The 15,277-nt window shown below is 34.0% G+C and overlaps 1 protein-coding gene across 5 annotated transcripts in view; it reads right to left on the bottom strand.

Annotated features, from left to right (window-relative positions):
- LOC117170366 (glycerol kinase-like) overlaps positions 1–15,277 on the bottom strand; it is a 331,719-nt gene that overhangs the window by 52,998 nt on the left and 263,444 nt on the right. The window contains exon 10 of one of the 5 annotated variants that reach the window (XM_033357118.1): positions 1,011–1,111. The exons of the other annotated variants lie outside the window; for them this stretch is intronic. Coding sequence (XP_033213009.1) covers positions 1,053–1,111 — 59 coding nt within the window. The 3' untranslated portion in view covers positions 1,011–1,052. Of the gene's footprint in view, positions 1–1,010; positions 1,112–15,277 lie in introns of those variants that run through there. 5 annotated transcript variants of the gene reach the window in all.

Raw genomic sequence — 15,277 nt, forward strand, 5'->3', positions numbered from 1 at the left:
GCCTCCTTTGAAGCCCAATACTCAGTTATAGTTTCCCAGTTGTCTTTTCTCCCCATTTGAATTTCCACATCTAGCGCGCCCAGACTGGACAGCATATACTGACCGCATACCGCACGGGAGGACAGCCGCAGAGAGACTAGTGTTTCTACGCAAGCTTTGAGATACAGGTACTGTGGATGCTCGCGAGTTGTGTAGCTTCCAGGTCGCACAGCAGTGTGAATTTTCTCATAACATGAAGAGCATCCTTCTCTATGATTACATCTGCAGAGCGGACCTTTATTCTCCACTGAAGTTTGCAGCTGTCGATTACTAAAACATTGGCCATCTCGATACGAAGCAGGTGTCTGCTTATTTAAAAAACCTTTGGCCTGCATTTTATAAAACCAATCTGATGAATAATAAAGGAATAATACTGCACATTTTTCAGTAAAACATCTAAGCAGCTGAAACTTATGGACTATCCCGTATGGAAAGTCTCGAGATCTTTCCGTACCTTCTTTCACATGAAGACCTCATTTAATCGTATCTATGTAAGCGCGAATAGTATGAGCGGAATCGAAGTATTCCTATCAGGAAATTCATGTAATATTTGCAATACTTATTGCGGTGTTCTCTCCGGCTTACTATGATCTCATGCGCAAATGCCTTAGTTCTTCGTTAGAAATTACCCGTTTGAACCTATTCCGGTTGCATGTTTTAAACTCCCACTCATTGTTCGACTTGCGAGCTCTCTATTCCCATCATTTTCACAGATAAGCGGACGAATATACAAATTATTGTTAGTAATTCATAGACAATGATTCGTATACATTGACAATAAACTCTTATCTATTTTTTTTAAATTCGTATGTTATAAGGTCACTATAAGGTTCCTTAAGGACTCAGTAATTATGCTGAAATTTGTTCATTTATTCATAAAAGCACGAAAAAAATCGGTCTATCTAACGTCATTTCTCCCGGCCAAGGGCCTGAATTGCAGTATGAATTTTGCAGAACAGATGGTAATGATTTTCTCATAATGTCTAAAGTTTAAATTAATTTCGCGTACATTACTAACAGTGTTTTTGGCGTTCGAAAAAGACCCTGATGATCACACTCCTCGATCGAAGACCTACAAAAAAAAAGATTTTTCAGAAAATACTGAACTTTAGGAGCTCGGCGTGAGTTGCTTACTGAACTGAAACTTATTTATTTAACGTGTAAATTGTGTGTTTATTTAAAGGTACATTTTCGAGGAGTGGAGAAAATTCATTCTCTAGAAATTCAACGAAATATTTTTTTTTTAATATGAAGGATCTGAAGCAGGGATTATGGATGCCTGCTCAGGCTTTTACCTCAAACCTTCTTTTTGTACGTTTTCAACTTCCGACCGCACAGTCGGAAAATCTTTAAATCGAATCATCATTTGCGACATGGTTGAGGGGCGATTTTATCCATGTAAATCGCTCTTCTCTTTCCCTTGTTTCGCAACATTTGGTACTTATAAAAATTTATTTTGTTGGGACCAAATTTTCATTCTGAACCAAGATTATACTGGGACGACAAAATAATTGGATTACAAGCATGCGAAAACTTTGTGATCCTGATCTATTCTTTGCGCAATTTTGTACAAGAATTTCATTTAATCGTTCATATCATTTTAATTTCGGTTTCAATAATTCATTTATAATAATGTTTTCTAAGACAAAATTTTAGCTTTTAAAATTATTATTTTATTTATTTAATTATTCAAAAATTTCTCCCTTTCCTTCACGTGACATGATATTCCAAGGACATATTGTTGTTAAATTGAAAAATTTAGGAATAATTCGTCATCGTTATTTGGTTTTGATTATGAGCTTATCTCGACCTGTAATCATCAGGGGAGAAAATGGCATTTTAGAACCTGGCTGGAAACCTTGGATGCCTCGAGAGCCAGGGAAGTATTCGGATCCTCGTCTCTAGACTTTGTCAATGAATTTAGTCACCTAAAAGCGATACCTTGGTCTGCACCAGTAATCCTTATGAGTAGAGAGCGGACGATCACAGTCTGCATTTGCGCCCTATCTGAGAGCGTCGTATGTGCCCGAGGAAAATGAACCTTGTTTCGTCCAATTTCTGCTTTTAAGGAAGGAAGTCATCTCACATCCAACCTACTCAAAACTATCGCGATTGAATGCTAATCAGGTCTGGACAACTCTCGTGTCAGAGAGGCCGAGAGCTTCCTCATTACGGGAAATGTTTTGGATCTACTCTTAGATATTGTTGTTTAGAATGAATCTTCAGTTAAGCCACTGATTAATGTGATTTGCTAGCGGACCCCTTCCTGTTTTGTGACACGCAACTTTCCTCTGCTACAGTTATGGGAGAACGCGGATATATCTGGCATGTGCAGTAGTGATTCCTGTGTATTTTGAGGTTGTGTAACCCCAAGTGTCTAATACATAGGAATACGAAGTGCGCATGTCAGAGATATCCGCGATCTCCCATCGCTGCTCCGACATGGCCCTGACTGCCTGCCATCGATAATGTAAGTTGTCATAGTTCACCTGTCCCTTAATTTCTTTAGATAAATTGCACACACCATTTAATGTTACATTCACGTTTCATTCACAAGTAAGATTGCGTCTGGTTGGCGCATGTATGCCTGGCGTTTAACAACAACTTAAAGTTATAGTTTTTTGAGTTTTTAGAAATTTAAGAATGGGCCAGGGTATGGAGTAGGAAAAGGAAGCAAACCAGGGTTTCTTCCCCGACTCTGCACGACCGCCTTGACAGTTCTCGTCCTACCATCAACTATTCTGTGTAGCTCTGACGTCCTTCCAGAGCATACCAAAAACCTGGCTCAGGTCTCGACATACCATATCTTTTACCCATTATTACTTATAATGGCTGAATGACTAACCCACTAAATAAAAATACGAAAGAATTACTTAAGGAGAATAGAGAAATCCTAGAGTTTAGAACAATGAGCAGAATTTAAAAGGAACGAAAATAGCAACAGGAAAAATAAAACGAATAAAAATGAAAGTATTGAAGAAGTAGCTAGTAAAAATAAATTATTCGTAGCTGTGCGAAATATAGAGTTACAGTGTGAATCAGTACTGTCCTATCACAAGACTGGTGCAAAGCAAAGACAAACTGTAGGTTTTCCCAATACAAACGCGGATAGAAGGTCAACGGCAACCGCGCAAAATATACACCAACACAACCGAACATCACGCATACAAGCCATCGGCATACTATCTCCCAATATAGAAACTACGATTGATAATTGCAGAATATCATTTGAATTGAGTAATAGATTTGATGGGTTAAACGCACTCAGATAAAGAAATAGAAGACAACAGACAAGAAATCAAAAGGACATTAAGAGATAGAGAATTATTAGAATAAGTCAATTAGAAAGAGAAGAAATTTAAAGAAATAAAAGGAAAAAATTGAAAGAGAAATATTAGAAAGTACTATTTTAGGACGATAAATATTGAGGCAAAATATATTGAAAACATGAATTGAAGCAGAATGAATTGATAATACGACGTTTAGATAGATTTATTTCGACAAAAAAATGCAGAATAAGTGAACAAATATTTGAATTAAACGAAGTACAAAAAGTTCAATTATGCACAGACATACCCAATTGAGGTTCGGAATAGAGAGGAGAGGCAGTACAGGAAATTCAAGAAGTGCGGGGAAGTGACAGAAAATGAATAAGGAATCCAAGTACAATAATTGGTATAATATGGTTAAAATGGTACAGCTCAGCAGTTATCTGGAGGAAAAAAATAAATTAGAGAAGTAAAGTAAAAGTTCTAGAGAACTATGTCGCGACTTATATGGCTGTATAAACAAACCAAATATCGAAAATTCCTTTTCCAAACATCAGTTGTATTTCTAGTTTGTTAGTTATAAAATCTTTAAGCTGGACCAATCAGGAGCGCCGCATAAACAGCCTTTAAAAAGAAAGGAAGTTATGGCCATTTATAATATTTGTAAAATCAGTTTTTTATAGCTAAACTTTTCTCCTTAACATAATTGAATATTAATTTGAAGATGGAAAAGATTCCTTGATTCGAGAGAAATTGATTTACTTATAATATTCAGACATTTGTATTGAACAAAGCAGAAGTTGTGGTCAAATAAGTACCATAAAATTGTAAATGCAAACTTAGTGGAAATATCAGAGATCGAATTTTAGCTAGTTTACACTATGTTTTCCTGATCTTTTGCTGTAAAACGCATTCTTTTTATCGATTACTCGAATTGAAGTCCGCCAGCATTCAAGGAAGTTAGGGCTCGTTTTAAATACTTTGCGTACACCTCTGTACTATTTCTTTACTAACATCGCTACTGCCCCATATAAACGTACAATTACCTCCATTTCCACTTCGTTTTCATCTCTAGGAAGTGAAATTTTATAAAAGACATCTTTCATGTGTCCCCGGAAAAAGATGCCCAGTTGTGTGAGATCAGGTGATATGAAAATGACATTAGAACTTTCTTAGGAATGTAATTATATGGCAATGAATTAGTTTCTTTATTAATCAAAGAACGAAAAGAAAGTCACATTATCTATAAAATTTTCCAAGCTGTCACAGTGTACATAAAATAATTAAATCGAATGTAGAATTTATTACATTACTTTTTGCAAATTTCCCTTTTCATTTGTCACGTATGAAAATGCAAATATTACATTGTTGGCCACGGAATATGCCTTTGATTTATTGTTTTGTAATCAATCCACTGTGCGCCACACTGCTCATTTAGAAATCGTACAACTGCTGCGCCAATGTAAGACTTGGCAATTTGTTATTGGGAGGACGTATTATTACCATTATTTTATTCAGAAATAATAAATTCCAAAATAATTAACACGAGGATCTTGAAATAAAAATTTGTACATGATGAACAAGGATACATAATAACCTCGGTTAGAAAAAAAAATTATTTTTATCACAACTCCATCATAAGTGCCATTTCAAGTACTGCGAACGATACCTAAAATAGCATTTTTAAGGAATGACCGTAAAATTTTTACTCAGGGTATTTAGGGTATTCATTTACGATTCCTAGAGTATTTTAGTATCGACTTCTTACCCCATGCACATAACCGGACTCCGCCTCTGGACCCTCGCGGGTTTTTAGATTAGGACTCTATGCAACCTATTTGCACTTATGATATGATGAGTGATATCCGAACATCTTCTAGAACCTACCCTTGAAGTGAGATCGATCAAAATTCAATTTAACGGGTCTTAAGAATATTTTTATATCTCCTAATAAGAAAGATGGAGAAATTTATGAACAAATTATAGTTTTTTGTCCTACGAATTTTGTCGAAACTTTAAAGACCCAGAATTAATATCCTAACATCTTCAAGAAACCACTCTTGCAGCAAAAGTGATAAAAATGCAAGGTAAGAAGTGTTATAAAATTTTTTACATCCCCTGCTGCAAAATAACGTCAAATTTCCGAAGTCAAGAATATGTCAAGTCTCACGGATCATATTTAGATAGATTGATCAAAATTTAACCTCAATGGATGTTAGAAACATTTGTTCATCCCCTACAAAGAAAGAGTAGAGAATTTGCAAATTAATCAATGTTTTTGGCCAAGTAAATTTTTTATTAATTCAATGAACCAGAGAATGATTTCTTAACATGCTTAGGAAAGCAGCCTCGCAGTAATATCGATAAATATTTAATTTGAAGTGCTTTGTAAATATTTCTTTATCATTTACTATGAGAGAACGAGAAATTTCCGAAGCGATACAAGTTTATGGCCCACTGTTTTTTTTATAATCTTAGTACCATACGAAAGGATATCCTAACATCCTCTAGGAACCACTCTGGAAGTGAAATAAATCGAAAATTTATATAAAGGACGTTGGTAATATTTGCTCATCCTCTACTAAGAAAGACAGAACAATTTTCGAAGCAATACAACTTTTTACGTTTAGTGATTTTTTTTTAATTTAATGACATAGGGGATGATTTGCTGACAATCTGAAGAAAGCACCCTGAGTATTATATCGATCGTAATCTATTTTTAGGAGTTTCACAAATTTTTGTTCGTCTCCTACTAAGAAAGAAGGAAAATTTTTCTAAGTAATAACAGTTTATTACCCCACTGATTTTTCTCTAATTTTTTGAAAAACATTTTGTCAGTTTTATTGAACCTTCCTTGCAGTAACATCAATGAAAATTTAGTTTAAGGGGTGTATAAATATTTCTTCATCTCATGTTAAGAAGGGGGGAGCAATTTTTGAAATACTGAAAGTTTTTTATCCTACGGTTTTTTTTTACAATTTAATGAACCAAGGGTTGATGTCTGAAATTCCTGTAGAAACAACCCCTTCAGTATAAGTGATAGAAATTTCACTTAAGCGTTGTTATAAATATTTATTCATCATCTACAAAGAGAGATCGACAAATGTCCGAAGTGATAAAAGTTCATGGCCCCACTAATTTTTTCAACAACTTAATGACCCAGGAGATGATATCCTAACATCCTAAAGTACTTTCTTAGTAAGATCTAATAAATTTAGTTAAGAAAGTGTTAGAAATATTAGTTTAGATCCTTCTAAGAAAGGACGAAAAAGTTCCGAAGCTATCAAATTTTTTAGCCCAAAGAATTTTTTATCATTTCAAGTACCTCCGGGATGAAATTTAAACATATTGAAAGAACTACCGTTACTTTGATGTCCATCTCAATTCATTTATAGGGGTATTAAACCCTTTTTTCCCGTCGCGTACTTAGGAATTCTACGAATTTTTGCAGTATCGATTCTGTTGAATCCTATGTTTTTTTAAACAACTTATTAGTTGCCTAAATAAGCAGAACGTCAAGTCTATATGAATCTAAAATTTCAACCTCCCTCTTTTATATATTCGACAGTTGTCACCTTCAACGCTCCTAGCCTCTGTGTAAGGATAACAGGAGTAGAAAAAGAATTACAAACTAGACCATGCTTCTAATTTTGTACCTACAAAATTATCGCAAGAGTTCAGAGATCGTATTAAATTAGTTATAGTAATATAAATTGGCCTTTTACTGGTCTTTTTAAAATTAATGCTTAATTTATGTACAAAACAGTAACGATGCTAATAAGACATTGCGGTCTAAATGTTATAATTCAATCTCGTTTTCTTTATTTCGCCACATTCTTGGTTCAGGTATTGTCGTCACCTACGACTTGAGTGATGCCTGCGTAAAAATCAAAGTAATGTAAACATAAACTATGTATTTTTCTCGGTCTTTTGTATACCTTCCATTGTTTCGATTATTTTCTATGCTTTTCTCCAATGCATCTAAACCTTCCTCACAAACACGTCCACAGTTTTTTTAGTGCAAAATATTTAATATTCTTTTTCGTTTTTATCAATTATTGCATAGTTTTAGTGTTCTGTTACTTACTTATCACATTTACATTTTATTTTATTTTTTAGGTTTTTCTCCCATTTTATTACATTCTGTGATAGTTTAAGTGGTTTGCTTTGAATTTTTCGTACTTGATTTTTATACTTACGGGCACATGATGCCTTTTACAGTGTAAGAATATTACGATATGTTCTTTTTGTATGGATTATTTAATGGTAACCCTCACATTGGAGCCGCGAAATATGCTCGTCGGTTTCCTGATCGCCAGAATCAACCGTGCCATCGCACGATTTTAAGATTGAATGATCGATTACTTCGAAAAGGACAGTTAGCTAAGCAGATACGGGACGGAATTGGTGCACATCCCTATAGGCGAAACGGAAATCGCGACGACAGAATTCTGCAAGAAATTGCAATTGACAGGGCATCTAGTTGCAGAATAATCGGTCGAGATTTAAATGTCTCAAAAAGCACCGTTCACAGGACACTTAAAGCAGATAATCTGTATCCATTTCATCTGACAAAGGTTCAGCATCTTAAACCTGGAGACAATGCGTCCAGAATTCAATTTTGCCAGTGGATCTTGCAGAATGAGGAAGTGGTCCCTTCAATTTTGTGGGGAGAGGAATCATTATTTATCATCCTGCATTTTTCATGGAACCAAATTTTTTAACATTTATAAGAATGGAAATTTTGAACATTATTGGATGACAAGTTTGGCAATTAAAAATAATTGTACAACCATCTAAATTTTAGCCTCAGAATCAATTTTTCCAAGATAATTAATATTGTTTAAAGATTCCTTATTTGTTTAAGCTTGGACTAATTTATGAATCTGATCATTAGATTATTTTATTTTAGTTGCTATTTATTGTTTAAACAATTAAAATTGTTTAGATGCAACTTTTGAAAGGAAAAAGGCAGCGAAACGTTTTTTTTGTTGTTTTTTCAATAAGTTTCTTTACTTTCTCCTCATTTTTAGATTTCCTAACATACTGCTATTTGTTAAAACAATTTTTATTTGTTTACAAAAATTTATTATTTTATAATATCGCCAATGTGTAGCATTTTCTGAATACTATCGCTAGATTAGGAAATGTAAATACATATTTCTAAACGTATTCGTTAGTTTTAATATTTTCAGAAACAGGTGTTTACATTTCTTCATTAGGCCAGAGTATTCAGAAAAAAACACCAATTTGCGATATTATAAGATAATAATTGTTTTAAAAAAATAATAATTGTTTCAACAATCAGCAGTATATTAAGAAATCTAAGAATTAGAAGAAATTAATGTAACTTATTAAAGAAACAGAAAAAAACAAACTTTTTTCTACCTTTTTCGTGTCAAGCGTTACATGTAAACGATTCTAAATTTTTTAAACACTGAATATTAACTAAAATAAAATAAATCACTCTTAAAATTTTTAAATTAGGCCAGGGTATTCTAAAAATAGCATTAATTCGCGATATCACAAGATAATAAATTATTTAAACAGATAAGAATTCCTGAGATAATCTTACGTATGTTGAGAAAAGTAATATTTAGGCTAAAAATTTGAAACTTGTTAAAAACTAGGAAAAAAGTTCGATTTTCTTTTTTTGAAAAGTTGGATTCAAGCAAAAATAAATTGTTTAAACAATAAGCAAACTATTTGAATTGAAATGTATTTCTCAAGTTCATTAAATAAATCATAGTATTAATAAAATACCCATTATTCACGATATTATATGAAAATAAAATTCTTTAAATAAAACAAAAATTGTTGATACAATTGAAAATTAATTCAGAATCATATAAATCTTATAATTCATTTTTGTTCATAAGGATCTATGAATAAAAAGTTAGAAAAAAGTAATAATTGAGAGCAATATACCGAAAAATCCTTAGCACACTTGCATGGGGTAGCTATTGGGGCACCATGAAAGGGGCTCAGGATTGAAATTAATAATTAATGATGGATTAGTATTTCTGGCAGAGTTTTCATTAGATCATGGAAGCATGGCCTATACTTTATTATAGATTTTCATGTTTTGGACAGACATTATAAAAATTTGTTTATCTTATAACTTTTTTGGGAACCCGAACAAAAGGTGGGGGGGGGGGGCGGAAGAAATTGTAACTTTTATTTTTTCAAGCCAAACTAGGCCTTACTGCGCTGAAAATACGAGTTCTCGTCGGATCACTATAGTTAAGTAGCGTTCCTTGTAGTTCGTAATTGGATAGATGCTTGACTGGTACTTGCTGTTGCTGTCTATGCTTCTGAATCTAAGATTTATTTATTTAAACATTCAAGGGCAACGCCTTTTTTTACATATGAAAAAGAAACTAAATATAAAATTAAAAATGAACTAAATATAAAAATTGTATTAATGACCAAAATAGCGCTAGAGCCAGTCAACGTATGGCAATCAACAATTGCTTTAGTCTCTGAGTAACGCTGAGAGTCTGTTCTTAAACCTAGATGAACATGAGTCGAAGAAATCTAAGTCTTGAAAGTGGTGAGCTTCCTTACAAATGCGTATAAGAGTACTAATTTCCGTCATGATTTGTTCTATAAAAAGGAACTCTAAAAGTAGAGGTCGAACCTCTGAAAGAGAGGGTAGGAGCAGAGAAGGAGATCAGGGCTAGAATTTGCGGAGAATCGACATGACCATTAATTGCATTACAGAGAAAACGCAGGTCTGCTGCAAAGAGTCGGGATTGCATTGGAGGTATATTTAAAGTTGTTCGAAGTTCAGTGTAGTCATGGTCAAATCTATTTCTATGTATACCAAGCTGCCAAGCTGCAAATCTGAGAAATCTGTTCTGTAATCGTTCAATTCTCATTATATGGATCGCATAGAAGGTTGACCAGATAATAGAGGCCGTTTCAAGATGAGGTCTGACTAACGAGAAGTAGAGTGTTTTAAGAACTAGAAGATTATGAAAAGACTTAGAGTTTCTGACAATGAAACCTAAAGATTTAAGTGCTTTATTCACAATCATAGATATATGATCCAGGTAAGTCAAGGCAAAGTCAAGGATGACACCCAGATTACGCACAAAGAGAACTCTGTCCAGCAGTTGTCCCTCGATGTTATAAAAGAATCTAATTAGTTTCCTCTTTCTTGTGAATGAGATAATTTGGCATTTTTTAATATTTAATGGCATGTTGTTTTCCAAAGACCACAAATGAATTCTTTCAAGATTTTCTTTAAGTTTAGCTGCACAAATAGAAGAAGAAATTTTAAGATATAATTTAAGGTCATCCGCGTAACAAAGGAAGTTACTATTCTGAATAGATTGCTTTAGGTCATTTATGAGGATTAAAAAAAGTATGCACATAAATGTATGCACACAAATTTATGGTTCTCTTATAAATGAATAGAACTATTGATCAAATCGTGCAATAAACGCATGTTATAATGAAGACATTTATAAATTATATAATAGAATTTTGAATCAAAAGAAGAGACATATTATAGTATAGATTATGCAAGAAATAAAGGAATGAATCAAACTGATGAGGACTTTCAATTAAATTTTCAAGTGGAATATTTAAATTCTCTTAAATTTCCAGGCTTACCAGGCTTTCCAGGTTCATAAATTAACTTTAAGACGTAGAGCAATTGTAATGCTTATGAGGAACTTAAGTAAAAACGATGGACTATCTAATCGAACAAGAGTACACATTTTTAAGTTGCATGAATTTAATATAAAAGTATTGATAATTGCATGGTCTAAAAAAGAAACTACCGCATTGCTTCCCAGACTTGCGTTAAATACTGGTGGATTTTCCAATTTACTTTTTATTTTATTCAGAACACAATTTCCTATAGTTTTATCTTTTGCAATTACTGTACATAAATCACAAGGACAAAGTTTTGAAACATTAGGTATATATTTTAACAGATCTTTGTTTTCCCATAGACAATTATACGCAACTTTATCCAGATCTAAAAATCCTAATAATATATTTATTGAAACTAATTCAGAAGATGAAGATATTATAAACATTGTCTGGAAAGAAATTGTTAAATAAATTATGAATAATGATATTTCTCTTGTTTATTTCTTTTCCTTAAGTTTTAATCAACTTATTATTATACTATAAATTATAAGTAATTTTTTAAAAATACATTTTTATATGAACATATTAATTCAGTTTGTTTATAGATTATTGAGATTATATGTTAGTTACTTCCACTTAGTGCATCTTGGAAACAATTTCACTGAAATTATTTATGAAAGAATTATTATAAGCATTTTAAAATATTTATATGTTCAATGATATATAAATATTCAATAAAGTTGCCTAAATACCAACATACCAAACTAGTTAAACTTTGTCTAAATGCTGATAGTCTTGATATTACAGTTTTCCACATATTTAAATAATAGGGATTTTGAGCCGCTGCATCCAATTATGGCCTCAGAATTTCTCATACACGTCTCAGTTTTCCCCTAGACACCACCTATTAAATTACGAGTAAAAATCACGGAAGACGGATACCTGGTATTGAGATGAAGAGTGATTTTACTCTCGGGAACTTGTATGCCAACCTAACCGAACCATTACTGCAGTTTTAGAAAGCGAAGATGACGAGTAACTTCCTCAGGCGTTAGAAGATGTCGATCCTTATAGAGAGTTGTGTGTCGACGAGTTTCCAGCTCAGGTCAGCAAATTCTTACAATCTTTTCGTGAAAGGTTATCATAAAAGAAAAATCAAGAAACTTATTTAGAAAACCCACGATCCGAAGGTATAGAAGAAAAATTCAATAAACCTCCACAATCGCAGTCATCGACAAAACGAAAACCTTCCCTGGTAAAAAAATGGAGCACAGTTCACTTAAAAGACGCCCCCGACAAATTAACCTCTCGCCTATTATTCATAAACAACTATCTAGTAGGTCACTGTATTCCACTCCGACAGTTTTTGCTACTCCAGCAGCTAAATCAACCCCTATAACTGGAGGATTAAAAATTTAACCTATACAGCTGCATACATCAAAAGAAATACTACCTACCTACATTTCTTTCCAAGAAGAATCCTTCGGAGAATACTGATTCTAATCCATCGACTAAAATAACCCATTAGAGAACCACTCTCTTGGTCGGGAATGAGCAACGATATTAATGCATATATTCGGGTCTGTAAAAGTTTCCCTGAACATACGCTTTTTCGAGCAGAAATTTGCAAGCCTATGGTCATTATTGATACACCTCTAGGGGTTCCTGAACGAGTCTCTCGTGATACGGTTTGAAAGCTTCCAATCACACACAATTGAAATCGCCATACACACGTCATGCAAGACAATTTTTCTAACGTAAAGAAAATAACTGCTGCCCATGCTATTGCAACACACCTCATTTCTTAATCTATAGGCCTGAGGTTAATCCTCACCAATCGCGCAGGTAGTTTCGCAAGTAAGTTGTTACATCTTGAAAAGATTTTAGGCATAAAACAACTCACAATATCCAGGTACCGTCCCCAAACAAATATGTCACTGGAGGGTAGTCATCTTGTTTCGACTGACTATCTAAAACACTAAGCGGATGAATACGATGATTGGGACCGGTCACTCTCCTCTTCATTGTCCGCATACAACACCCCCGTGCATAAATAAAAAAATTTTACAATGTGAGAATTACTATACGGAAGAGTAGCCCTTATCCAATCTTCTTTTGCATTAGAAGACTACCTGGGAACCTACACAAGAATCGATAAAAAAGGTATCGTCTGCATGGACATAAGATTTCGGAAGCTCGATAAGCGTGCACATGGAATGTATACCGTTGTCGGCTTTACGGAAAATCATAACTCTGTCCTTAAAGCATACGTTCGGTCAATGAACTTCGACCGAATCAATACTAAATATGGTAAAACTTCAAAACTTATCTTCTTATTCTAATGCTAATGATTTTTGAGGAAGTTATGATGCATTTTTAATGGGCATGTGCAATTCACAAAATAGAATAACCTATTGGAATTAACAATTTAACTACGGTAGAAGACCTGCTACGAATGAATGATTCACATTCAACTCTTTGATGTATGATTGGAGAAATTTGACAACCACTAACTGGCTTATTAACTTATGAGCAAAGTCAACAGATAGATAAAGAATGAAAAAATTTGAATAAAAATCAGAAGAATTTAACCCACATCTTTGGAAAAAAATACCACGTTGTAGCAGCAGCATTAGAAATCTCCACGAGCAAAATGAAGGACCTTAAAGGCGATTCTCGAGTATACAAGAAAATATAGAGAGATAAGCGAATAAAATTAACGATATGAGTAATGCCGAAACTAGATATAACTCTCAGACATTTGCATGCAAGTATCATATTCCATTGAGTTCAACATGGCCAACTATGTTCAGTTTGGGATCTAACTACTTAATTCTATCCAAGCTGCCAGTAATGGTGCCGTTCGATACGATCCTGTCTCGTGATCGGGTCGGGATCGCGTCGATTTTGTCTTGAGTCGGGATCGGGATTCCGATACCCGTTCTCGGTCTTCTCTCCGCTCGGCTTTGGCTCAGAAAGTCGATATATCGGCTCGGGATCGTGTCGGGATTTCAATCCTCCTTCGCCAGATGTGTGTCTGTGACGTAGCGACTAGCGTTCACAGTATAGTGAAATGAAAAACGAGGTACAAAATTATGTATAGAACGCTATAATGCACCGATTTTGGATTAGTTTGTTTTGGAAACTTCAGGACTAAATTTTCTAGAAGAAGTTGAGAGTGGATTTGTTATTTTTTTGTTTGTTTAATTTTTATTTTAATGCAAACAGCGAAAAGTGTGGAATTTTTGCATTTCATGTTTTATTCCCATAAAAACAATTGTTTTTATACTTCAGATCACTTTGATTCAATTCAAAGCGGTATAAGAAAAAAAAGTTGATAATAGATTTTATGCTTTTACGATGATTCATTTTGATAAAAAAAGATATTTCGGGTTTGACTCGTGTGAAAAACTACGAATTGTTTGCCGACGTTTCGTGAACATTGCAGTTCACATCTTCAGGGCTGATCTGAAACTGAGGTATCAGGTCATGATGTTCTTAGGTATACTTTCTACGATGCCTGTGATTGGCCAGAGCGCCCCACCGTTGGGACTAGTCGCACTTGATTGGCCAATCAAGTCTTTTTTAAAAGATCCGGGAGAACGGAAAGCCAAACCGGATTGGTATTATATTCATTATCCCTATTGATGTTATTAGGGTGTTTTAAGATTTCGATTGCTTCTCTATGTTTTCTTGGAAATTTGTTGTGTGTTTTTGCAATGACTGTTGTTTCATCAAATAATACGTTATTACCTGTTTCGATATGATGTTCAGCTAGTGCTGATTGCGTGAAATGTTCTAGCCTGACTTTACTTTCATGTTCCTTCATACGTTGGATCAGCGCTCTCCCGGTTTCTCCAATATAGACTTTGCCACAAAAACAAGGGATTTTATATACTCCTGGATCACTGAAGGGTGTCCTATTTTCGCAGGTGGTTTAAATATGGTTTGGATGTTGTGTTTGTTGAGAATTCTTCCTATTTGTTCTGTGACACCTTGGATGTAGCGTAGAGTGGTGGTCATTTTTCTCTCTCTTTCTTTCGTAGGTTGTGTTGACTTGCTTTTTTGAGTGTGTTTTCTTATTGCTTTATCAATTTGTTTGTTTGTGTAATCGTTCTGTATTAGGATTTGTTTAACGTTTTGTAATTCCTTTTGTAAGTTATCTTTGTCTGTTATGGAGACAGCTCTGTATACAAGGGAGTTGATGACCAATTGTTTTTGAGATAGGTGATCGTGGGAGGATGCATGTAAGTATCTCTTTTTATGTGTGGGTTTTCTGTAAACTTCATGTCCTAATGTGTTATCAGATTTTTTGTAAACTAATACGTCCAAGAAAGGCAATTTTCCGTTTTGTTCTATTTCCA

This window comes from Belonocnema kinseyi, chromosome 3 (genome assembly GCF_010883055.1).
Source record: "Belonocnema kinseyi isolate 2016_QV_RU_SX_M_011 chromosome 3, B_treatae_v1, whole genome shotgun sequence".
NCBI lineage: Eukaryota > Metazoa > Arthropoda > Insecta > Hymenoptera > Cynipidae > Belonocnema > Belonocnema kinseyi.